General features: G+C 37.3%; 1 protein-coding gene and 2 pseudogenes across 1 annotated transcript; all 3 read right to left on the bottom strand.

Annotated features, from left to right (window-relative positions):
- Positions 1 to 669: 669 nt before the first annotated feature.
- Positions 670 to 3,922, bottom strand: LOC120124115 (adenosine kinase 2). The gene is made up of 12 exons (XM_039142858.1): positions 3,760 to 3,922; positions 3,577 to 3,630; positions 2,869 to 2,915; positions 2,751 to 2,782; positions 2,552 to 2,653; positions 2,241 to 2,308; positions 2,023 to 2,099; positions 1,783 to 1,880; positions 1,623 to 1,693; positions 1,476 to 1,542; positions 1,203 to 1,386; positions 670 to 1,015 (listed from the first exon to the last, which is right to left on the bottom strand). Exons 1-12 carry the CDS (start codon positions 3,840 to 3,842, stop codon positions 873 to 875), a joined length of 1,026 nt encoding a protein of 341 aa, XP_038998789.1. The 5' UTR covers positions 3,843 to 3,922; the 3' UTR covers positions 670 to 872.
- A 1,078-nt stretch (positions 3,923 to 5,000) lies between these two features.
- LOC120124114 lies at positions 5,001 to 13,083 on the bottom strand (annotated as a pseudogene).
- An 8,013-nt stretch (positions 13,084 to 21,096) lies between these two features.
- On the bottom strand, positions 21,097 to 26,292 carry LOC120124103 (annotated as a pseudogene).
- Between the last annotated feature and the right edge of the window lie 807 nt (positions 26,293 to 27,099).

Raw genomic sequence — 27,099 nt, 5'->3', positions numbered from 1 at the left:
AACCTAAACTGAACCTGATGTCAAATAAACCTAAAAATGACCTGGACTCGACCTAATCCAAGTCGAACAATCAAATTGACTGACATGACATGTATTCGATTTTACTTGACACGAAAAAAATTGACTGAAATGTAAACAATTATCTGATTTTACATCCATAATAATTACCAATGTTATATGGTATTTATAGTACCATACAAGCTTTAAAATAGTAAAATAATTTTTCAATTTGATTGTAAGAATCGAAAATTAAGATGCTTTTCAAGACATTTTGGCAAGGCTTCTCAGATCAATTAAAAATGAACAAAATAGTGGTTACAAAAATAAAATGAATATTTTTTTAAATAATATGAGATGATTATAGGTTAATATGATTATAAAATAATACTACACGATGGGTTTAAATGCTCCATTCATAATCGTCAATGTCATCGTTCATCATTATAATGCTATTTGTAACTTGTGATAAATGGTAATTAAATTCGTATTGAATAATTATGGACGAAAACTTCACTCCAGTATTAATAAGTTTGAGAAGATTATTAGGTTTTGGTCTTTTAACTTGCAAGGAATTAATGCAAGCACATGGAACAAGAATTATATGCCCATTGTAAAAACCATACAACACTTACCACAAACTCATCATCTCAAACATGTACCCTCTAAATATGATGAATATGGATAAAATATTATTCTCATGCACCAATATTCTCATACCATTTTAGGACAGCCATGGAAATGGTCAGCAAATCATAAAAAAAAAGGGGAAAATTCAAAAAGATCAAATGCCGGCAAGAAGGTTCTCAACAACGAAAAACCTTAAAAACACACACTGGAGTGGAGTGGAGAGGAGACCAATGAAGTGGAATAGCTTAGTTAAATTCAGGCTTTTCTGGGTATGTGCAACCAGACCTTTGGATGATAACATTGGATGCATAGCAGCCAGCTTTTACGCAAACGTCAATGGGTTTCTCTTGAATCAATTGTGAAAGAAAGCCTCCAACGAATGCATCACCTACACAAAATTGCATTAAACTCCATTATGCTGTTGTGATTTACTTTTTGACTCACCAAATATTGCCAAATAGTGTCAATTTCATCCACGCTTCCTTTTTCAGGTTATGTTTCGAATTAGTAAGGTCATTTGGGATTTAAAAATTGTCAAGTACTGGTAGTGAAAGGGAAAGGGAAAGGTTGTATACCTGCACCATTTGTATCAACCAATTTTTCCTTGGGTAACACTATAACGGGGAACTGCTTCACTTTCCCATCCTCAGCAACGACTACCGGATCTGCACCCTGGGTAATGACAGTAATCCTCTTGTATGTTCCAGATGCTTTCGGCCACTGTGAAATCTTCAGAGCTATCTCAGCAACATCGTCAGTCTGGAAGGCACAACCAGCTCAAACAGGTCAATACCAAACATGATCCACTTCAAATCCATAATAGCATCTTATATTTAGCGGCTTATTACCTCCCAGCCATGAACCTTTGAGAAGGTTCTCGCTTCTGTTTCATTGCCAAAGACAAAGTCCACATACCTGATAGACAATAAATCCAGAGAGTTACTTTCAGGACACGAATATTAATTTCCACAGAAGGAAAACATCAAAAATCTTACGGTAGAGCTTTCTCCTGTGCGTCCTTGAAGAACTCGCAAATAAATGGAGCAGAAAGATTCATCGCAAAAACCTACATTCAAAATAAATAAGTCAGATCACCAAGCCGATGAACTTTCATAAAGAAGGATAAGGATCTCAGCCGGGCGTCATATAATATACCTTGTTCTTTGCAGCTGCATGTTCAGCAACAAGCTGTATTGAGTCTGGTGACACAGTAAGAAAAAATCCAGCAATATAGAAGTATTTGGCCTTCTCAACTGCACAAAAATATTTACGAACAAGTTAGTCCCTAGAAGTGACGGCTTTTTATTTCAGTTATTCTTAATGGGTATTCTCCAACGAGCAAGTTTAATCAATTTATAGTCCAACCAAAACAAGAAAATAAAAGATAATGAGTACCCAACGCCCAGTTCTCTGGCTTCTGCAAATGACCAGACTTGTAGCAGTTAGCAGCTGATAGATTTGCAATGAGTGACCTACATATAGATCCAAGTTTAAATCTTGCTATTCCAGCATATAAAACAGATGATTTGCAACATCACACTAATCCGAGCAAACGTAAGGACTACAATGAAAATGGCAGCACATAATAAACAAGGATATTATCAAACGTGTACCTTTCACCACCCACAACACAAACAGCACAAGTTCCTGTTGGTGTAGATTCATCCTCAAGATAGTGAACCTGATTACACAAAAACAACACTACTTATTCTCATTTCCAAATCTATCTTAAGAAAAGCAAAGTCAGAAGTCAAAATAAATATGCACCAGAAACAGGAAAGTAATTGGACACAGCAAAGGAGAAGCATAATCTATTATGCTTGAAGTTGTCCGGAACTGATATAATATATGCATAACACTTTCCCACTTTTCTTTTCAATTTTTAGAGGTTCCTCAAAATGGTTTAGAAAGGAGAAAGGCTCACATTAACACCAGCAGCTTTTGAATTCTTCTTCATTTCCTCCCCAAACTTGTCCTTCCCAATGCAACCAATGTAACCAGTTGCGCCAGGAATTTGAAGCATCCACTGCATAAGATACAACAAGTTTAGTCTACGTTGACAATAATGTTATGACTGTTATTTCCAAAAGCTCCAACCACCTATAAGAAGCATCACGATATACCTGTGCAACTTTGATTGAATTTTGAGTAGCACCTGCACAAATAAAAAAATTGAGGAAATCATTATCGGCCACTATGTTCTGATAGAAAATTCATACTCAAGAACAATTCATGCATTACCTCCAGCAATATACTCGACATTGGGATTGACAGCCATTTCTTCATACCTGTCACATAGAGATTAAAACGGTGAGTGCAGCACTTGGAAACATGAACGATTAACTAATCTGTAGTCAAAAGGTGCAACCATATAATGTTGACAACTACATCATACTTAAAAACCAACTTCTCAGCCAACAGATCGCATCATTTTGAAACAATTAGGTCAAGCACTAAAAGCTGTATCCTTCAGAAGAGCCATGAAAGAGATGACCTCTACTTAAGAGAACTGGTTCAAGATCTACATGAGAAAAGTCATCTTCTCCCTAAAGGTTGGGTTTTCAGCATGTACAACCCAACCACCATTCAAAACTTTTGGTCAAAGGTACAAATTCATTCTATATTGAAGGTGTTCAACTGTTTAAGTCTTACCAAGTTACTACTAAACTACAATGGAACACAAACAATTTTTTCATGTAGATCAACCATCAAATAGTCTATATGCATGATAACTAGCTAAACAAGTAAACCAACAATTAGAGAAGACAAAAAGATTGACAGAACATATAAATTGAAGGATGGGAGTGAATAAAACTTAGATCTAGCCCATGTATACACGCACGCATGCCAGGTGAAGCAAGAGTCTAATAGGGGAAAAACTATCATAAATAACATCCATAGTTAAAATTAATATGGATTTATACTAATTTTTTAGTCTTTTTTGCTTACATGGGAAGGTGCTTCTCCTCAGCTAAAATTGCATTGTTCAACTTGATGTCATATCTGAAACCAGAAAACAAAACAAACTCAGATCAGAGTCCACATAAGGAACCAAACCCAATTTCCAAAAACAACAAAAAACCAAATCTCATAAAGCTGAAGCAATTAAAAAACAAAATTTGAAAATCGTACTTTTTCAAGAACTCCTCGTCCACGACAGCCGAAATATCAAGGAGAGGATTACCCATCCCCAGGAGAATCCCTTCATACGCCATTTTCTCGAGGGGCTGTTGGCGGCTGTTTGGTGAACGAGAAAAAAGGAAGAGAAACGAAGCTAAGAGTGAGAGAGTAATAGCTGATATTCAGATCTCGGTTGTGGCGAAAATGGTTCGCATTATTCGATGTTTATAGGCCCCCCACGCGCCCCCATCTTACCAACCCAGTAAGCTCCAACAACCACTCTTTAATAAAATAATAATATAAAAATTATAAATAAAATCTGCCTTAGATTTTTCTCATCTGTGGTAGGTGATTATTGAAACACTGTTTAAATTCAATCAAACCAAAATTTTCTCTATCATCCATGTTTATTCATTTATTAATATTTAAACCTGCACTTTGATTATATTAAGTAAACACTATGTAGTTGAATTTATTGACGAAACAAAACTAAAAGAATCGAATTTTAAAATTTTAATCCCTCAAAAGAAAATGAAAGAGATGGTGTATACATGTGTTCTCATTTGGTCTCCTCTTTAGATCAAATATAATATGCAAATTTTGAATGAAAATTTAAGCTTAGTTGTTGACCATCCAATTACATGTTCATATGTAAATCCGTTAAAAGAACTTCTATGAAGGCAACGTTGATGAGATACCTTTTGATTTTAAGAGTTTGAGGTGATTATAAGATAATATATTTTAAAATTATTCTTAATCTATGGTGTATACATGTGTTCTCATTTGGTCTCCTCTTTAGATCAAATATAATATGCAAATTTTGAATGAAAATTTAAGCTTAGTTGTTGACCATCCAATTACATGTTCATATGTAAATCCGTTAAAAGAACTTCTATGAAGGCAACGTTGACAATGTATCTTTTGATTTTAAGAGTTTGAAGTGATTATAAGATAATATATTTTAAAATTATTCTTAATCTATTAATAAGAGACACTTTATAGATGTAACCTTTCAAACTCAAATCCTCTAAGAAGAACAACATTCTACTTTTACTACTAAGACTACAACATAACTTCTCCCTAACTTTGCTTTGGGTGACAAATAATTCCATATATGACAATAGTTGCAACCCAGTCGTAGGAAGATGTGTAAAAGAGGGAATGTATATTACTCGAAATCGAGAAATAAAAAGTTCAAGATATAATCCGTTCGGTTTATATCGTCATTCCAACAGATTCGAGTTCAATACTACTAAATGGCCATAGGCCAAAATATAAGTAACAAGTTGATTAAACTATGTTTAATGAGTTTTTAAATAATGCCATATGTTAAGCATGGCTGAAGATAACGAGCTAAGAAGATGAACTCCATAGCCCATCAACGCGGATGTGATTTTATTCCTCTTAATCAGAGAGGAAAACATAAAGAACAAATTGCAAAGAAATCCAATGCAAAACTAGAAATGCTTCAAAGAAACAAACTTTAAAGGTGATCGCAAATGGCCTTCGTAAAATCGGTTGTCGTTGATGTGCCGCCAAGATCAGCAGTTCTGTATTTACCCTCTGCGATTGTGTTGAGAATGGCATCCTGAATCCTATTAGCCTTGTCATGGAGGTTCAAGTGGCGCAACATTGAGACGGAACTCAATAGTAAAGCAGTTGGATTTGCCATATTCTAACGACATCAACAATACAATTAATTAGCCGGTGCCATGGGAAAGAAATTGTACAATGAAAAAAGAAAGGACATTGGCAAGCAAACATATAATACTTTGGGGTTCTTTCTCTCTTTTTTCCCCATAATCTATAAGTTCTAATAATCAAGCATGCCATGAAGCTTAACCCATTCTCAAAAATCACCAAGGATATCCAAGATTTATACCATAGATGGCTTACAATTAGCATAAACGTGCATACAGTTACATGTTCATCGACCTTGACATACGTTAACGATATCTCAAGAAATCCAGCTCAACTATTAAGATTTTCTTTGTACCCACTAAAGCATTACGGGAGTAAAAATCTCTAAACGTACCAGCATACATTATTTTCACAACTGCACAATGTGTATGCAAAATGACACTCAATTATAAGTTCTAGGATAGATTTGAAGACCAACCTTTCCCGCGATATCAGGTGCTGAACCATGAACAGCTTCAGCAAGTGCTATTCCCCCCTCACCAATATTGCAACTGCACAAAGAGTATATGTTGTAAAACCATCGAGATGTATATGTCCTACGATCATTAGGTAGAGGTAGTTACCTTGGTGTTAAGCCCAAGCCCCCAATCAATCCAGCACAAAGGTCACTAATAATGTCACCATAAAGGTTAGGCATCACCAATACATCAAAGAGTGCAGGATTCTTCACAAGCTACAAATGGCAGGGGAAAAAGTGAACATACTTAGAAAGAAGGTTGTTGTCATTCACCAAGTAATTTACAACCTTTATAGAGAGAACTAAGTACACATAAGTAATCCTAAACATAGTAAAATTCCTATGAATCAGTGAAAATTAGTTCCTACTTTACAAGGCTACTCCTAGGACTAAGGTAAGAAATATGTCCTTAATCTTAGGGATTCCAACACTCCCCCTCAAGCTGGAGTGTAGATATTTATCAAACCCAGCTTGCCAATAAGTTCGCAAACATGTTTCTACTCAAGCTTTTGGTTAACAACTCTGCAATTTGTTGTCTAGTAGGTAGGTGATGGACACTTCTCCAGAGTTTTCTCTTTGATAAATTGGCGGTCTATTTCCACATGTTTGGTGTGATCATGGTGTACAGGATTATGAGCTATGCTGACAGCTGCTTGGTTGTCACAATACATCTTTATAAGTCTTGTGTAGGGCACATTTAGTTCTCCCATTAGTCTTTGTACCTAGATTCCTTCGCATATACCATGGGATAGTGCTCGATACTCTGCTTCTGCACTGTGTGTGCTACAACAAACTGTTTTTTGCTTCTCCATGTCACAAGGTTACCCTAAACATAGCTACAGTAACCTCTTGTAGAACGTTTATCATTAACAGACCCTGCCCAATCTGCATCAGTGTATACTTCCACATTTCAATTAGTAGTTTTCTTGGAATGCATGTCTTTACCAGGAGTCCCTTTTAGATACCTTAATATCCTGTACGCAGCTTCCAGGTGCTTCTCCCTTAGAGCATGCATGTATTGACTAATAACACTCACACCAAAGGCTATATCTAGACAGATGTGAGATAGGTACATAAGTCTCCCTACTAGTCGTTGATATCTCCCTCTGTTAACTTCTTTTCCATCATTATCAGTTCCCAATTTAAGATTAAATTCCATGGGAGTTTCGGTTGGTTTGCAGCACCGACTTCAGATAGTAGATCAAGAATATACTTTCCATGACTTCTACCTCAAGAATTCCAAGGAAGTATTTAAGATTCCCCAAGTCCTTAAGTTCGAATTCTGCACTAAGGAACTCTTTTAGCTTTTCAATTTCGCTTGAATCATCTCCTGCTAATAGCATATCATCCACATAATTAGGATGTAGCATTTTCCACTTTCCAAGTGTATATAAAACATGGTGTGGTCGACTTGTCGTTGAACATAACTTCTACTGAGGAATGCATTTTTTTTACATCCAATTGAGTCAATGGCCAGTCCAAGTTGACCGCTAGGGATAGAAGAACTCGAACGGAGTTTAACTTGGCAACCAGTGCAAACGTCACATCGTAGTCAAGGTCATAGGTTTGTGTGAAGCCCTTAGCCACAAGCCGAGCCTTGTGTCGATCAATACTACCATCAGATTTAAATTTTGTAGTGAAGATCCATTTGCACCCCACTGTCTTCTTCCCACTAGGTAGATCCGAGACTTCCCAAGTTTCATTGCTTTTTAGTGCATTCATTTCTTCCATCACAGCTTGCCTACACTCATTTTATTCAAGAGTTTTTTCTATAATTTTTTGGAGTTTCTATAAAATCAACATTAGACATAAAAATTTTGTAAGACTTAGACAAGTTTCCATAGGACACAAACCGAGAAATAGGGTGTTGAGTGTAGCTCCTTGTGCCCTTTTGAATTGCAATTGGAAGATAGATGGATGGAGATGGAGGAGAGACTTCTATTTCAGAACATTCCTCGGTTGGGGATGAAATTGGCACTGTTGTATTAGTTTCAGGAGGATGCCCCCGCCGAGAGTAAACCCGAACTTCTGGACGAATTTCTGGAGCCTGTTCTTGCTGTCTTCCTAGATTAGGTGGTTGCTGCTCCTTAGTGGTGTGATCAACCGTGTTAATTCCCACCTGCACAGGGGAAATAGTGTCTAAATCTGAGATTACAATGGCACCCTGGTTATTAGGTTTGTTTGTGGTAGTAGTGGTAGGATCAGGTGGTATAATGAGAAGGGTATTAAGGGACTTATCTTCATTGAGTGTCTCCCCCTTAAGATGAGATCCTGCAAAATATGATTCATTCTCAAAAAATGTGACGTCCTGAGAGACAAACATTCGGTGTAAGGTTGGTGAATAATGCTTATAGCCTTTTTGTGTGGGGGAATAGCCAATGAAGACGCAAGTGTGTGCTCGAGGGTCAAGTTTGGATTGATTGGGTTGAAGATTATGGACAAAGGCTTTGTAACCGAATATTTTTTGTGGTAGATTGGGAACACGAAATAAGGGAAAAGCCTTTTGGAGGGTATTTAGAGGTGTTTAGAGATTTAGAACTTTTGATGGTAGTCGATTTATGAGATAGCAGGCAGTAAGGACAGCCTCTCCCCACAAATATTTTGGTACACCCATGGTGAACATGAGGGCTAGAGCTACAGCAAGTAGATGTCGGTTTTTTATCTCTCGGAGATCCCGTTTTGTTAAAGGGTGTCAGGACAAGAGCTTTGGTGAATGATTCCTTGGTCAAAGAGATAAAGACTTAGGACAGAGTTAAAATATTCTCTCCCATTGTCAGTGCAGAGAGTATATATGGTAGAATGATATTGGGTTCAAACCATTGAGTGAAAGCTTTGGAATATTTTGGATGTTTCAGATTTTTCTTTGAGAAGGTAGACCCAACAGACCCTATTGTGGTCATCAATGAAAGTTATAAACCACCTAACCCCGTAACATTCTTCACTCGGCTGGCTCCCCATAGGTCACTGTGGATTAATGAAGAAGGTTAGGACTGGATATATGGTTTTAATGGGCATGGTCATGGGTATGTTTGGATAATTGACAAATCTCACACTTCAAGGAACTAACACTTTTATTTCGAAATAACAGTGGAAGATGTTTCTTCAAGTACAAGAAGTTTGGATGCCCTAGTCTACAGTGCCATAACATAATTGTGTCCTCTTTTGAAGTGGATAGAGCCATTTCTTCTTGTGCACTGTCTTTATTCCAAACATAAAGTCCATCATCAACTTTAGCAGTGTCAGTCATCCTCCCCGGTTTATGTTCCTGTACCACACAACCAAATGCAGAAAATTCAGGAAGAACGTTTTCATCCTTGGTAAGTTTGCTAATTGAAAGTAAATTGCAAGACAAGTTTGGGAAATGTAGAACTTCATTAAGAGAAAAATTCTCTGTTAGTTGTATTTTTCCCACTCCAGCCACCCGTGAATAAGAGCCATCAGCTATGCGGATTCGGGACTGTTCATGGCAAGGTGTAAAGGTTTGAAACAAGGTGGAGTTACCTGTCATGTAATCGGAAGCACCCAAATCGAGTATCCAAGAGGAATGATTGTTAGATTCAAAGGTAATGTTGAGGGCAGTACCTTGGGTAGCTAGAGATCCATGAGAATTAGAAGTACCGAGCAACTTATGGACGGTCTCAGGTTTTGGTTAGATGAACATCGAGAGCATCATCTGCAGCATTAGGATATTAGAGGACAACATTGCAGTCTTGTTATCCTTATGGTTTTTTTTAAGATAGCCATGGAGTTTAAAGCATTTTTCCCTTGTATGAGCAACACAGTTGCAGTGGTTACACCATGGACGAGTTGACCCTGCATTATTCCCAGCTCGGCTTTTCTAGAATTGTGGTCCCTTGGAGATGAGGGCAGAAGTTTCAGCCAAACAGTGACCAAGGGTTGTTACGGTTATAGATTCCTTTACGTCCTCCCTTCGAACTTTTGCAAATGCTTCACCAATGGTTGGTAGAGGAGTTATGCCCAAAATACGCCCATGGACTTCATCCAGCTCTCGGTTCAGCCCTGCTAGGAACTCATAAAGTCGTTCCTTGTTGAGATGTGTAATAAACTTGGAGTGTTCCAAGCCTTCACCCCAGTCAGCCTCATAATACATGTCGAGTTCTTGCCATAAGATCTTCAGATTGTTGTAGTAATGAGTTACTTTGAGTGTCCCTTGTCGAATATCTTTTAATTTGAGTTTGATCTCAAATACTTGAGAAGCATTTTCCTAATTGGAGTAGTTCTCCTTGACTGCATCCCATATATCTTTCGCAATCTTGAAAAGAAGATAAGTACGGCTTATGTGGCTCTCCATCGAGTTGATTTGCCAAGCCATTACAATTGAGTTATTGAGCTCTCATGTAGAATAAGTAGGATCTTTTATAGTTGGTCATGGGATGTCTCCATTGATGTATCCTAGTTTTCCACGACCACGAATCACCATAAGAATGGATTGGGACCATTGTAAGAAGTTTTTCCCATCGAGACGGTGATTTGTGATTATAAGGGAGGAGTTAAGGTCACCTTGAGTGGCTACCTGATTGGTATTTGGAGGAACTTGTGAAGTTCCAAATTCGGACTGGGTTTCGTCAACCATAAGAGGAAAGGGAGGCATTTTTTTGAAAGAGAAATCAAAGTTGAAAGAGAATGATCGAAAGAGACGGATCGGGATAATCCTAACTCTTTGATACCATGAACAAACTTATAAAGAAGGTTGTTGTCATTCACTAAGTAATTTACAATGTTTATAGAGAGAACTAAGTACACATAAGTAATACCTAAAAATCAACAAAATTCCTAAGAATTAGTAACTAAATTAGTTCCTACTTTACAAGGCAACTCCTAGGACTAAGGTAAGAAATTTGTCCTTAATCTTAGGGATTACAACAAAAAGTTAGTTGGATTCTAGTCTTAACTTTAATAAAAAGATGAAATGCACAAGTTAAACTTTTTTTTTGTTCTAAAATCGAATAATGGGCAGAAAAGAACAAAGATTTTTTCAAGAGTAAAATAAGAACCCTCAACCATCCCTTCTGTTTTAGATCTTTGCGATTATTTTTTCGTTAATTTGGTTCCCAGTTAACGCAAGGTACCGATTGGTTTTCTATTAATCTTCCATGGTTAACCCTATGGAAAGCTTTGAAGAAAATAGGCAAGTTAAGAAACCTCATCGGCGTGATGAAAAGCCACCAGATGCTAGCGGCAATATCTGCAACAGATGATGTAATGATGGATTCAGAGTATGTTGATGGTAGTATAACTACCATTGCTGTGGGTGCTTGGAAACCTTTCGACCCAGAAAGGATCCCCACTTGGTCACTTGTTTTTCGCTGATGAGTTGATTCTTTATGCCAAGGTTGATATGGCTCAGACAAAGGCCATTGATTCAATCTGAATTTGGTCACTTCTCCGGACCAGACATAAGGTTATTAGAGAAAAACTCAAATTTATTTATCTCTAAATACTAATCTAGAGCTGAGAAACATGATTATTACTAGACCACGCTTTCAGGCAGTAGACAGTAGACACATTGGGGAAGTATCTAGGTGTTCTAGTAATGCACAAGGCAATATGATAACCAATGGAATGACCAAACTGAAAATCTCAAACTCTCAACACTTTCAAACAGCCACCTATGGTGCTTCTCCGAAAGAGATTCAAGGCTTGGCTGTCAAAGATATCTATGGTCATCCTTATTATAGAACTGTTGTTTCGTAATTTCATGGCTTAGGCCTCCTTACTGTTGAAAAAAACAGATGAAATGCACTCCATCTTGTCATTTGTCAAAAATAATACAAGCAGAAAGGTAGCACCTGCAGTAACTTATTCAAAATATGTTATTTAAGCCTCCTGTCATCGATGAGAAAAAGAAAGCATTATAATGTTCTCAAGAGGAAATTTATCATACCATCATACAGCAGTTGTCAATGACTACTTCCTCATAAGTTATCTCAGGGTATTTCTCTGCAACTTCACGACAACACTGGAAATAGACAAATAAACCAAACTTAATAAATGGTGCTCCAAAAAAATTAATGAGCTATTAAAATAGGCATTCGAATTAAAATACCTTAAGAAAAAGACCGTCTGTTTTCTGCATAATATTGGCTTTATGAATAGCAGATACTCTCTTTCTTCCTTGGGTCTTAGCATAATGAAAAGCATATTCAGCCACCCTTAAACTTGCCTGACGAGTAATAATCTTGAGACTTTCAACCACACCTCTCACCACCTAGATACAAAGCAAAAGAATAGAAGCGTCATATTTATAGAGAATACCACATTCATCAAACTGCACATCAGTTATGAAAAACAAACTTACTTGATGCTCAAGTCCACTGTACTCCCCCTTCAGTGTTTTCACGAATAGTGATAAGGTTTACATCATCGTAGCGAGTCTTGTAACCCGGGAGACTATAACATGGCCTGACATTGGCATACAGATTAAGTTCTTTCCTTAGAGTAAGATTCAAAGACCGATGACCTTTACCAATAGGAGTAGCCATTGGACCTTTCAAGCCCACCCGATTCCTTCTTACTGATTCTAGACTTTCCCAAGTTAGAAAACTTTGAGTTCTTGGATCAACTTGGTCCCCAACATAATGTTCTTCCCATTCAATTGGCACTTCAGCAGTTCTGAAAACCTAAATCAAATCAAATTATTCAGTTTCCACCAAAATCTCACTGTAAGTAAATAAAAAAGGGTCTTGATAAAGACTTCTCCTTATACAAACTTCTATCTATTTTTATTCTATAGATCAGCTTACTAAAATTAGAAACAGCTAGTTATTGACAGTTTGTGCCTAAATCAAAAATGTTTGGAAGCTAATTTTAATTTTTCTAACACTAAAGATTCAATTCATGGATGCAAATACAAAATTAAGACTTTACAAGCGACAATTCGATGCAATTGAAATTTAGAAAAACTAAAAAAGAAAAAAATGGAGAGAAAGTGGGAACCTGTTTGACGGACTCGGCGATCTCGGGGCCGATGCCATCGCCGGGAAAGAGAGTGGCTCGTATGGTATCGGTGGCCGAAGAGAAAGGTCTGGCTAAGGAGATAGGTTTAGGGCTACCGTAGGAAAGGATCTGAGTTACTCGTCGTCTCAGGAGCTGCGTCGACATTGATCTTTTGGGTTGCCTGAGTCAATATTTTTCGAGTTTGTGTTAAATCAAAATTATGAAGCTGATGGCTTTCATTCCGAAATAGGGAAGTGAGGACATATTCTTTCTCTATTAGTAGGACTCCAACTTTTTAATATTCAACCAATAAAACAATGCCACTTCATCTCCGTTAGGAGATTTTCTTTTAATTTAGACATAAAGAAGAAGTATATTAATATATAAATATTTTTTGTCAAAATTAGTATTATTTATAATTTACCTATCTTATAAAAATATTTTAATTTTGAATCATATTATAAATAATTTCAATTGTAATTTAATATCTATATTATTTTTATTAAAATGTAATAAAAATTTAAATTAACTTAGTGGTTAAGCTCTATCTTTTTCTAGGATTAGAATTTGAATAATTTCTAATAGTAATTTTTTTCCCAACAAAATGGTGTCGGTTTTTAGACATTTTGGCATTAAAATTGTCACACTAAAACGGTGTTCTTTGTTAAAAAAAAAGTGTAACCCCTTAGACCCGGCCTAGACGGTAGGCCCGAAACTAGACAGTCACATATCATATTCAGATATCATTTTCAGATTTAAATTAGTAAATGAAATCCGAATAACAGTAAAATACGAAAATACATAACCATCAGAAAAGTTCATACGGTAAATATATAGAGATATCAGTGTCAGAAAATAAAATATCGATAATACAGAAGCGTGAAGACAGTAGTAAAAACATGTGTCACTAAAAAATAGCATACAGAAATATATAGTGATACAAAAGTGAGGAGAGATCTATCCTCCTGATACCAAGTTCGCTAGCCTACTGTCTAGTATTATCTGAAAAGTTAAAAATTAAAGAATGAGTTAAAAAGCTCTCCTTTGTAGCAAGACAAAACAGGTAGAGTATTGATACCTTTGAGAGGGGTATCGATACTAAAGTGTTGGTATCGATACTGAGAGGCTAGTATCGATACTGAGGTATTTTTTGGCAGTAAATTCAAGATAGATTTAAGAAGATATGAGGTTTCCCAAAAAGCTTATAATTTCTCTCAAATAAGAATACAAGTGAGAACAGTAATAATGCTTAATTCAAATGTAGAAACGAGATAATGTAGGGTGAAATAAGGCTAACATTGTTTGAATGCTAGGGAAACGATCAAGACACCTGAGTTTCTTTAGAAAAGCTAGCATTTTTGAAAGTATAAAATTAGTCTGGATAGGGAATGTGCAAGGAACTTTAAGCTTACTAACTAGGGCCAAGGTCCGACACTCGTAAGGGGTGGGTTACTCGATGGTGTTAACCGATGCAGAGATTCGGGGCTATCATTCTCGGTAGACTAGAGAGGTGTGAAGCTTTGAGGTACAGAACCCTCAGTTACACCATGATGTTTACCATAGAGTAGAGAGTGGGTATACAAGTATACTCACTAATGCAGTAGACTTGATGGTTTAAGCCTTTCAGTGATACATTTTTAGTATGTTCTAGTATTTAGTGTGACATTGATCTAGTTAGCTCAGTGTTTGGAATTTGTTTCCTTACGCAAATTAGGTGGAGGATTTAAGGAAGCCTTAGAGTGACCGAGGTCCAGACCAAGAGCAGATCAGAGTACGTCTCAAGTTTTTGAAAGGCATGTATATTTTATAAAGCCTATTATAAAGTTGAGTCATAAATTTATTTAAGAGTTGGTCTGTATATTTTTTGAATGTAAATATTTATTTTGGAAGCTCCCCCAATGTAAAGTTTTCAATTATATTTATAGTTGATTTTATTACGAAAAAGGTTAGTAAAATGGTTGTTTTAAAGTAAGAAAATGAGAATTTTTAATCAGCCACTTCAGTGGTTCCATGTAGCATCTTAATCGGTCGACTGTGTGACGTACTGGTTTAGGGTGTTACACTATATCTTCCTTTTGGACTATTGCAAATGCAAGGGGAATTGTTTTCCTATTGTAGTCCTATGTCACTGCCAACAACATTATTTGTGTTTACCTTTCGTATAACCAAGTGCCGTCAATTTGGACCATCGGCTTGTAGTGTCGAAATGCATTAACACACTGCAGAAATGTCCAAAAGAGCCGGTGAAATTGACACGCACCTTGTATGACACGATCGTTTTCGTACGCCAGCATAGTTTCTAGATTTGCGATCATGCCCGATATGTATTTCTTCATCAGTTTCATCCATGGCCACAACTCTTTGTACGATTCTTTCCATTGGCCATACACTTTTTGTTGAGCATGATACCTGGTACCATGCTTTATGGTAGTTATAGTGTCACTGTACTGAAATGTGATTGCAACAATACAATTAAAAACTGAAATACGTGAATTTGCTTTGACTAGTGGTACGAAGGCATCACAAAGCATGTGAACATCTAAGTTTAGATGATCCTGATAGAGCCTCTAATTATATCCATTGGACTTGTGGACACATCAGCCACGTACTTGTCCACCGTTGTTTTTTTACTATCAATGTAACCAAGCGACGTATATTATAGTTCTTAATTGCAGCCACAATGATTTCTTTTGTTCTGAATGTCATTACAAGATAGAGTTCACCCTCACCATGTTCATTGTATTGATCAAGCTTTGGGAATTTTGGATAGTCCAGAGCATTTAAAGGTTTCATCTCAACTGTTGTGAAGTGGGATAATGGCTAGTAATAGGAAGCAAGAGGTGTGGCATGTGGAATGTCATCATCAAATGCACCCTCTGGCATATCAAGGTCCTCTGGTTCTTTATTGAAGGGGCTCATATCATCACCATCTGGGCTGATCTTCCTTAATGGTTCTTCGTCAAAAGTATCCCTATCAAACTGGAATAGTTCAGCGTTGTCGACTGGAGTAGCACCTATACATCATTCATGAGATCGCTCACGAACTGTACTACGAAGATCAAAGTCGACAACACTAGCACAAGAATGTATCCCCATAGATGTTGGAAAATCTTAGAATGGGTTAAACGTTTCATCTTCTTGCAACCTCATTTCCTGTTGAGAATATGTTGTACCCACGTCACTGCCGTATGGATTGTACATTCTAGGTTGCATATTCAAATCAAAGTCCAAGTTAGAGACGTAAGAACGCCTTGCCATCGAAGAAGATGATTCACCAAAGTCATTGCCCCAAGTAGTAACACTCAATAAGTTCATGTTGTTGCGTAAATTAGCTGTCGGACTATGGATATTAGGATTGAAGTTAAAATCAGCCCGTCTCTAATTTGGGAGAACAATAGCATCATTATCATATGAGAAATCTGCATACAACTCAAGTGGCCCTCCTAATGAATATTGCATGTGCCAATTAATCATCATGTCCACATCACCATCATCGTCAATGTTGCATATTGAGTACGTTAGTGGTTCTAACGACGTCGGTAGTCGATACTTCAACGTACTCAATTTTTTCTCGTGGCCATATGGAACAATATTGCAAGGTTATCGTCATAGTATGTGCAGATCGAAAGACGATGTCGAGCTATTCATCACGTATCATACCGCCATCATAGTATACCAAAGTAGTAACAGTTCCTCTCATTGACATTTTTTGAAAATATATACGATCATGCAAAGAGAAGACCAAAATATGCATAAAATGACTGCAAGCTATGTAATAATCAAGAAGAGTCAAATAAATTTATGAGTGAGATTGATTCTACTAATCAATTATATTATTTACTTTAACCTTGTGTGTGTAGTTTGCTTCTTCACCACTATTTGCTTAAAATACGAATTGGAGTGGAAGTCTTTTTTTTCAGTAGAATAGCTTGTTGATGAGATGTGGAAGGGGCTTAGGCGACATGCAGATAATATTCCTGATGTGGTAGGAACCTCGCATTTGGCAAAGCGCGAATTCCAGATATTACTGACATGGCAACAGCTGATCTAAGTGGTAATCACTATAATGGACATTTCTTCTAAAGATTAACACAATCTTCTAAATCTCATACACCTAAAGTAAGGAAGTGAAACATGTTTGTGTTACTCTCTTCAACAAGAATTTTGTTAAAAGAAAAATAAATAATCATGAATTATATATCAACTAGAAAAAGAGACTAAACCTTTTTATTAAAGTAATAGATAAATAAATTTGTTAAATTATAAGTACTCTCTTTAACCACTCCTTAAAGTAATTCACACCCTAAAATTTGCATATAGCTCTATTGGTCATCTTAATGAATATTGCACGTGGCAATCGATCATCATGTGTACATCACCATCATATTCAACATTTAATATTGAGTACGTTAGTGGTTTCAACGACATCGGTAGTTGATACTTCAATGTGCTCATTTTTTTCCTGCGACCATGTGGAACGACATTGTTGACTTCTTTCAGTAACTTCTTATGACTTAATTTCTTCGGCAAGGTTATATTCACAGTATGTGCGGACTGAAAGACAATGCCAAGAGATTCATCACACATCATTCTATCATCATAGTATACCAAATTAGTATCAGTTCATCTCTTCGACATGTTCTGAAAATATATACGATCATGCAAATAGAATACCAAAATATGCACAAAATGTCAATGTTTTCAAACTATGTAATAATTAAGAAGTGTCAAATAAACTTACGATTGAGATTGAATTGAGCATGTTGTTTAATTCTCGTATTTACTTTAAATTATTTGCTTGAAATACGAATTGGAATGTAAGTCTCTTTTTTTTAGTATAATAGCTTGTTGATGAGATATGGAAGGGACTTGGTCAGCCTGCAGGGAATATTCTTAAAGTTTCATGAACCTCGGTTTTGCAAAATACGAGTTTCAAAGATTCCTGACGTGGTAGCAGTTTATTTGACATAGTGGTTTGAAGTGTATGTCGCGTTTTGCTCTTAGATATTCCTGACTTCCAGCAGTAGATATTCCCTATTATATTTTAAAAAAAATGCATAATCTTATAGTTTCATTAGCAATTTCCTTTCCAAAAACAAATTGTCTCCGCATAAATTTTCTTGAAAAACTTCTAATTTAAAAAAAAATGCATCCTCTTCTAGTTTCATCGGCAATTTCCTTTGCATACTTCTTAAAACAGTGATGGGTTTTCTCTTTTGCATTTTGTACCCACGGTATCAAAAATAGTGTTAAGGCATCCTCTTCTGGTGGCATCTAGATTTCTGTTTGGGCCTTCCGAGAAACTTCTTACTCCATGAATTAGGTCCAGACGAACACCTTTCGAGAAACGTTTTTGAGCTTTTTCCTTTGTGCTCAATACCAACCGCACGAAGAAAAAAGATGAAGTTTTCATTTGCGTTTTTCTGGCGCGGTGATACCGTTTATTATAGAAGGCAACATCTATTTCTCATTTCCCCTCCTATGAGCTACAATTAAAATGTGAAAATTGCTTAAGTCATATACATAAATCATACCCTGTTTATAATATCTCATATGTGTTCACATCAGTTTCAATTGAAATAGAAGTTGCAAAACTACGCTTGTAACCTCAAACATTTTCACAAATATTTCGTTTAACATCTCATATTACTCAACAAAAAATTTTATGAACTCATTTTTTAGCTTAGGGGTTTTAAAATAATAACTATATTTGGTATAAATTTATTGATTTTATGGTTTTTCACATTTAATAATAATGTCATTATATTTGTTTTACAATTAATACCTTGCATTTTACGAAAAATAAGACATATCTCGCTTCTTATGGAACGCGAGTTCCTTCTGAACTGTTAGATTTTATTCTATTTAAAGGGTCTCGTCTTTTCAAAGATACCTCAAGTCTTGGGAAAAGTGAGGTCTATCAAATCATCACTTCGGGACGGGTGTGAAGCTTGTTATAAATAGGGGCCCATTTTGGAAGGTTTCCCAAACCGATTTCAAAGCAAAATGTCAAAAAAAATGTTTTTTTAATATTGTCAAATTCCAGTATAAGTCTTAACAAAAATTCCACTTCATGTTGCTTTTAAATTCATTCTCGATTTCGTCAACGCGCAGAGTTTAAATAGTTTTCTTGAAGATGTCGATCATGATTACATTTTGGGAAACGTTTCCATGAAGAATATTAGCATCATGTTGTGGGATCAACACGAGAAGGTGGCTCACCAAAGATGCTTTCATGCTAACAATCCTGAAGCTTTATACATAGAGGGCATGTTTAATTTTTTTAGTGGAACAAATTCGAACTTTGGCCTACATTGTTTGAAGCAAGCAACCGATAGAGCTCACATTCTTGCCATATATGTCTATGGCCTTATTTAGTTTGTTCTGGTGGTGAATTGATAGATGAAGAACTTCGAATCGTGAGAGCTCTTAATATCACGAAAATAAAATTATTACCTCTTCGTTTGAATAATAATTCTTTTTTACATTTACAGTCGTGGTATCGTCACCACATTGCTTTCCCAGAATAAATCCTACCAACTGTTCGCGTAATTCAGACCTCCAACGTTGGCACCGACATTATAACAATCTATGTACTTGTTATGCTTCTTGTTTTTGGAACCATGAAGCAAGTTTGTTTCGTCAAGTTATACAGGACTGTCATGTTCACTATTATTATTGACCATTTATATAACAATCTACTTTTTCGAAATGTTATCATCCTAAATATTATGTAATCAAAATATAAAGTAGTATAACGTAGAGATTATATAATTTTTTAAATTAAATACGATTTAATCAATAAATGATTAAATCTAACATTAAAATCAAAATTATTAAATTTAATTCGAAAAAGCACAACATGTCTTGCTTCAATATCTCGTGGACCTCGCGTTATGAAAAATATGAGGTATTAAATAACAATATTAAATTGGATAATCTGAAAAGTTCTTGGTACCTCGCATTCTATGAAATACGAGACATGTTCACGCGCTAGATAGGACGCGAGTTAGTCCTACGTGTGCACAAAGGGATTATTTTTCTAACAAATTTGTCACTAAGGTTATTGTTAAAAAAGTAATTAATGGAAGTTTTTAATTTATTAACGCCCTAAATCACTTTTTTTTTTTGTTATAACCAGGTCTGGTTTGAATTTCAGAATCTGCAGGCAAAGGTTCTCGATGTATTCTTCTTCCATTTTCAAAAGGACTTCCCAATCTTCTTCCTTAACCAGATCCGCATTTGTTTGGTTCTCCCCATTCTTATACTCAAGGGGACAATCAAGAAGAATAATACGTATGTTTAAGATCTTCCGTTTCAACAAGTTTGGGCACTTTTCAACTTCAGAACAACAAGTTCGCCGGCGAGATTCCATCGGGTTTATGGAGGAGCTTCCATTTGTCGACTTTGATGCTAAGCAACAACTCGTTTTCCGGCGAATTACCCAACCGAGTTGCATGGAACATGTCGAGCGTCGAAATCAATGACAATAAATTCTCTGGCAAAATCCCCGACGGAGTCTCTTCGTGGTTGAATTCGGTCGTCTTTAAAGCTAGCAACAACATGTTCCACGGTCAAATCCCGAAGGAGATAACAAATCTTTCTAAACTCATCACTTTTCTTCTCGATGGAAATGAATTATCCGGCGAACTTCCATCGGACATCATCTCCTGGGAATCATTGAACACATTGAATGTCTCCAGGAACAAGCTCTCGGGTCAAATCCCAGCTGCAATCGAATCATCGAAAACTTCTAAAGTTTAGTGACTAAAATGAGAGAGAGAAAATAGTTGAGTGATGAATGTTGTAATTTACTCAATTTATAACATCAGAATAAGTGGTCAATGACGGAAAACGTTGGTTAAATGATCAAATTGGATTCTTTTGTCGAGTTGGAAAATCACTTTGATCCAAAAAAAAAAAAAGATGAGAGCCAAAAAAAAAAATTAAGTTCAGGGGACCTTGGGTATCTTTTGCCATAAAATAAATATAATTTTTTATAATAAAATATGAAATTTTAATAAATGAACTAATAAAAGAGTTTATAAATGAATTAATAAATAATTTTGTAAATGAATATAAGCAAACCGAACGTATATTTGATCAAACTCATTCGTTTAATAATTTAAAATATTTTTTTGTTTGTATCTATTTATTTAATTTAATAAACAAACATTATATTAACTATTCAAATTTTATGTTGTTTACAGGAATATAAACATCCGAAGGATTGAGAATGAAACATGTCATTATTTCACTTCTTTTACAAGGAAATTCAAGTGATAAGGGATTTGGATAACAAATCTGAAAAGATTAAAAATGAAAAGAAAATAAAAACTAGCATATTGGAAGAGGGGCACCATTCCATTCCTCGAGACATTCCATCATTGGATCAATGAGCTTCCCTTGGCACATTGCCGTGAACACCTTGTCAAACTCCTCACCGGGTGAGATCAATTTTTCACCACTTAGCAACCCTGTTCCGAGCTCTTCCCTCACAAATTTGTACAATGGATAAGATCTGCATTCCTTGATCTTGTTCGGGATGGCAGCATTTCCGTCCTTGAACAATTCCATCGAGCTCTCGACTTCCTTCGGCAGAGTAGCCTTTAGTTCTTCTTCGAAAGCCGCAATCTTTTGGAAGATCGAAGTGCTTGCATTCTTCTCGTTTTCTCCGTTTGTTAATGCATGCTCCACGAGTACTTGCCTCAGCTTTTGCATCAACGGATAGGTAGCACTGCAGGGATCGTCAATGTAGGCGAAAACATATTCACGGTCCAAGACTTTGAGTAGATCCTTCTCGCAGAATCGAGAAGGGTGTAGTTCACCGTTGGCGCCAATGGTGAGGATTTTTGTAACACCCCAATTTAGGGGCTAAAATTAAGAAATTATAAAGTGGTAGATTTAATTGGTATTTGGAAGAAATTTAGGGATTAAATTGTCAGATTTCAAAGATGGCAGACCGTTTTAAGAAATGCATGAAGTTTAGTGGCTAAAGTCATGATTTAACCAATTTTTATATATGTTGAATTATAAGTTCCCCGTGCGCAAGTTCAGCGGAAAATTTTCCAGTTTTCCTCTCCCGTTTTCTCTACTTCGAACTCCGATCTACTCGCCGTCCGACATCCGATCGACGAGCCGAAACCACCATCGTGTTCGTTGTCAACCGAGGAACAAAACCCCTCAAACCTTTCGTCGTGAATCATCTCCGTTCGTCGTTAATTTCAGTCGGAAGTATCGTCGGTAATAACTCGGTTTTAGTTGGTTTTTCATCGATTCACAACGATCGGGTCATCCGTTTACGACACCTCCCGCACCATCGTGTTCCTTGTGCCGTTCCGAGTCCACCGGTGTCCTCCCTTTTCTCCGGCGGCGGCGGCGCGTGTGGAGGTGAAGCGGTTAAAGTTTCCGATTTGTTGAAATCGAGCTCTCCGCCGTTCAAAATTGTGAACCGAGCTTTGTAAGTATCTCGAAATCGCTCAAAAATAATTTATAGAAATTTTTCCGGGATTTTATCACTGTTCACGCGCCCCCACGCGCCGCCACTGCGCGTGGGGAAGGGAAAAGTGACCGGTTTGACCGGTTTTGAAACTGTTTTGACCGGTTTGACCGGTCACAACCCGACCCGACCCGTTTACCCGACCCGTTGACCCGTTGACCCGACCCGACCCGTTGACCCGACCCGTTGACCCGTTGACCGTTGACCCGTGACTCAGATGATGATTTATGGATAAGAATATTTGGTATTAAAGAGTAAATACCCTGAAAGGTTAATGAATTGACAAGTTGGTAAGTATTGGTTCTAGAAGCTATTCATATGGAGTTATTCGATATTCGGATTAATCGTCATAGATTATAAAGATTCTGAATACCTTCAAATTTCGTAGAGCTTCAGAAAAGTGTTCGAATAAGATGATCCCGATGAATCATATCCTGAATAACCGATGATTTTGTCAGTTAACAAACTCTTCTAATAGTGATTCTAATTTCCGGCATTCTATTGGTAAACTGAAGATTTGCGTTTCTCTGCCCGATAAGATTATCCTGTATCTCTAAATAATATCTAGAAACTCTAGTGTGTTCCCTACTTATATGAATATTTTATCTGATTTCTGATTTGAATTCTGTTTTGACATCTGATCTGAAATCTGTTCTGATTCCTAACCTGGATTCTGTTATGATATCTGATCTGAATTATTTTTTGATGTTTGATATCTCCGTTTACCGACGGAGAAATGTTTTAAATGGGGGTATTGTTGAAGGATGAAGTTCCGCAGGTTCCTCGGCTTTGTGCTCAGGGCCTTATATGTTGTGTTGGGTTGGGTGTATGGTTCTGGGGAACCTACACATTATGTTGTGTTGGGATGGGGGTATATATATATATGTTTTAAAAAGATCTGAAAAGTTACATGGTTTTTGGGAATACACTAGAAAACCTATTCTGATATCCTGAACCTAGACATCCGAAATATTTCCATCTGGAATGAATACTATTTGTTACTACCTGAAATATCCGTAGAATCTCTGCTCAGTATAAAGATCTGTAAATGTCTGAATCGATAAGGAAAAATATGTTTATTTGTATCTGCACGTTCTTCAGTATCATCTGGTAGTTCTGTACTACTGAGCTTTCCAAAGCTCACTCTATTACTCACATTTTCAGGTTAAAAGAATTGTACCAGAGCATCTATCGACTTCAGTAAGGGAGTTCTTCCGGCGTTGTTGCAGAGTATGGTACATGTGATTAGGGAGCATGTAATTGTATTTTGATTTATATACGAGTCTGAAAATCTGTTTTATTTTTAAATAGCGACAAATGATTTTATAAGTTTGCATGTTCTGATAAAAAAAGTTTTAAATTTTCCGCTATTTTTACAGTGGGTCGCTCCGGTGGCCCTAATGTGACACCCCGGATCGGATAGGGCTACCCTTATCGGTCTGTGGGGGTTACAATTTTCTTAGCGATCTGACTCACAGTGTTTTTCACCGTGTTCCTTAAATTCTCTTCTAAATGCCTCAGATCAATCGCTTGACAAAGGGCCACCAAATATGTAGAGGACATGAGCTTCAAGATATCAACAGCCTCAGCAGTTTTCCTTGAAGAGATTAGTCCTAAGGAGTTCACATCTTGGTTGTGCTGCTCAGCACTTTGGACATGGCTAGTGACCGGATTAGCAAGGTATTGGAGCTCGGAACAATAGGAGGCCATTGCGATTTCAGCGCCTTTGAAACCATAATCGAGACTGGGATTCCTACCGCCGGAGAGGTTTGACGGGAGACCGTTGTAGAAATCGTTAACAAGTTCGGAGAACTGAGCAAACATTAGTTTCCCGATAGCTGCAATCGCCAAACGAGCATTGTCCATTGAGACTCTGATGGGGGTACCTTGGAAGTTGCCACCATGTAAGGCCTTGTTCCTCGAAACATCGATCAAAGGGTTATCATTGACAGAGTTGATCTCTCTTTCTATTGATTTGGTCGAGAATCTGATCACTTCAATCTGTGGACCAAGCCATTGTGGGGACGTCCTAAGAGCATACCGATCTTGTTTCGGTTTCTGCAGGGGATCCATTTCATGCAACTTCTTAGCTGCTTTAACATGAGAGCTCCCCTCAAGTATGTGTTCCATTATAGCTGCAGCCTCAATTTGTCCCGGATGGTGCTTCAACTTATGTGTCAAATGATCGGTGAACTCCGGTTTACCATTCATGACTTCTGCAAAAATTGCCGATAAAACTTCCTACAGAACGGCCAGGATATTAGCTTCGAAAAGAACCATGGAAGCCATACCGGAACCAACTGCAGTTCCATTGACTAAAGCAAGCCCCTCTTTAGGCTGCAACACAAAGAATCCAGAATCGATACCGGCTGCTCGTAAGGCTTCCTCGGCATCAAGGGCTTCACCGTTTGGTCCAACGGCCTTCGAATTTGGCCTGCCAGTGAGCAGTCCAGCAATGTAGGAAAGAGGGACAAGATCCCCTGATGCAGTAATTGTGCCACGAAGCGGCAAACATGGAGTTATGTTCAAGAATCTCAAATCTGATACCGGAGTATCCCTGGAGCAGGGTATTGATCCTAACAAGCATGGCTGCTCTGGTTGCCGAGTGAGGAAGTGTGTGACACGACTCAGTTCCATGGCCAAAGATCCCAGCATTCAAAAACCTACAAGAACAACAAAACAATCGACATCAGTAAAAGCAACTAGGTTATAACTCAGTAGCACTCCAGACCCGGACTACAAATGCTACACGCACGGCACTGAGTCAAATAGTAAAATGCTATTCAAGTCACCTAATGAGCTCTTTTTGAAGGGCAGCTCCTTGCTTGGTTCTTCGATGTGAAGTAGCACCGAAACCTGTGGTGACGCCATAGCTGTCGGTGCCTTTGTTCATGCCATCGAGGACCCAGTCTGCACTGGCCTTAACGCCAGCCCTTGCGTCCTCGGAAAGTTCAACCCTGACACCCAAGTCACGTGTAGCAATGGCCGCAACTTGAGAAATCGTCAAGGTCTCACCGCCCAGCTTCACCGATGGGTTCCTGTATTCTTTGTTTTAGGTTATCGAACTCTGATGTCAACATTTTTATAAATCACAAAATTTTCAATATGCATGCATGATTTGTTTTTAAACTGTTTGTAATAGAAAACTAACTTCGTTAGTTGTCAGTAGTTCACTTTTTGCTTTAATCAAACAAAGAAGTGAAGATACTATTTTTTTCTCCATTTTCTATTATTATTATTATTTTATATATTATTATTATTATTTTATTTAGTATTATTATTATTACAAACAGGCCAAGTCCGGCCCAATTACAACCCATACTGGCCTAGACCCAACAGACCCAACTTGGTCCAGGCCCAGTTACAAACAGAAACCCTAAATTGATTAAGGTTTTATATCACAAGCTCCCAACCGCCATTGCTCACCACCTTTGGATCTGTCCTTGATCCAACGGTCCCCAGATGCTCCATCAAGAAACCGGGACCACGCGGCGCCGCCCCTGAAGCCAACCAAACCCATCGACTGTCTTCTGCCAGGTGCCTCGTCCAGACGCCGTCTCCACTGCCAAGTGGTCCAAACAACTGCTGCTGACGCTGTTGATGCCACGCCAAGCCTTCACCGAGCTTTCCAGAGAGCCAGCTGCCCCATCCACGTCAAGACACTACTGTGAGTCACCAGCATAGCTTTGGTGACTCACCAAGGCTTTCATCCTCTGGACAGGTCTGAAGCCATCACCGGTGGTGGCTATAAAAGCCACTGGATCCTGCAAAATAAAGAGGACAGAGGGAGAACAGAGAAAAAAAAAGAACAGAGATAGAAACGAAGAGAGGGCAAGCAAACCAGCAACCACAAACACCAAAATAAGCAAGGAAAAGACGGAGAGATACTTACTGAGGAAGCTGCAACATCACCGGAGCCTTCACACGTCATCGGAAACCTTCGAAAACCGAAGGTATTTTCGTAGATTTGCTCCGATCGGGAGTGTTTTAAGGGAAACGGTCATCGGAGCCATCAATAGGATGGTCCGATCTATATTTAGGTATAATTTTTTTTTTCCGGCCACCAGATGCGGTGGCCGACGGCGGGGTTAACGTCAGCGAACGGCTGCCGGCCGGTGCCATTCTCTCTGTTTTAGAGAGAAGCGAGAGAGTTTTAAACTCTCTCAGAGAAGAGAGAGAGAGTGAAAGTGAGAAATGAGAGTTGGCCCTTTGGGCCAGCCGGTTAGGGGTTTAAATAGCCCTCCCCAAATGACGCCGTTTTGGGGAGGGGTCTATCTGTAATTAACTAAAAAAGTTAAACCATTTCCGCATCCATCCTAATTTGTAATCCTTACATTTTAGTCACTAAATCAATTTATAATCCTTTTAATTCGGTTCTTTAATTTTAATTTTATTTATTTTAGTCCTTTATATTAAAATAATATATTTAGGATAAATATCATATTTAGTCCTTTAATTTTAATAATTGATATTTTAAACCCCGAACAACATATTTCAATTTATTTTAATTTGATATATGAATTTTATATAATTTTATTTTAGTCACCAAATTAATAAATAAGGAGAATAGCATGTTTAATCCCAATAATTAATCACAAATTAGGTTTATTAGATTATAATTTAGTCACTAATTTTAAATATTTTCATTTATTATAAAGTTTTACTGCTTTTAAATATATAGTTCTAATTTTATTTTTATTATTGTTTATTTATGTTTTAATTTTACTTGTTTATATAT

Source organism: Hibiscus syriacus, unplaced genomic scaffold, assembly GCF_006381635.1.
Source record: "Hibiscus syriacus cultivar Baekdansim isolate YM2019G1 unplaced genomic scaffold, ASM638163v2 tig00110413_pilon, whole genome shotgun sequence".
Taxonomy (NCBI): domain Eukaryota; kingdom Viridiplantae; phylum Streptophyta; class Magnoliopsida; order Malvales; family Malvaceae; genus Hibiscus; species Hibiscus syriacus.
The sequence above is the reverse complement of the archived record's forward strand: the minus strand, read 5'-3'. Positions and strand labels throughout refer to the sequence as shown.

Excerpts from the sequence above, each read along its gene's own strand:
- LOC120124115 (XM_039142858.1), bottom strand. The coding sequence starts at position 3,842 with ATGGCGTATGAAGGGATTCTCCTGGGGATGGGTAATCCTCTCCTTGAT. Across the intron at positions 1,881-2,022 it reads GCCAGAGAACTGGGCGTTGG|TTGAGAAGGCCAAATACTTC; the intron begins GTACTCATTATC and ends ATTTTTGTGCAG. Across the intron at positions 1,543-1,622 it reads GCACAGGAGAAAGCTCTACC|GTATGTGGACTTTGTCTTTG; the intron begins GTAAGATTTTTG and ends ATTGTCTATCAG.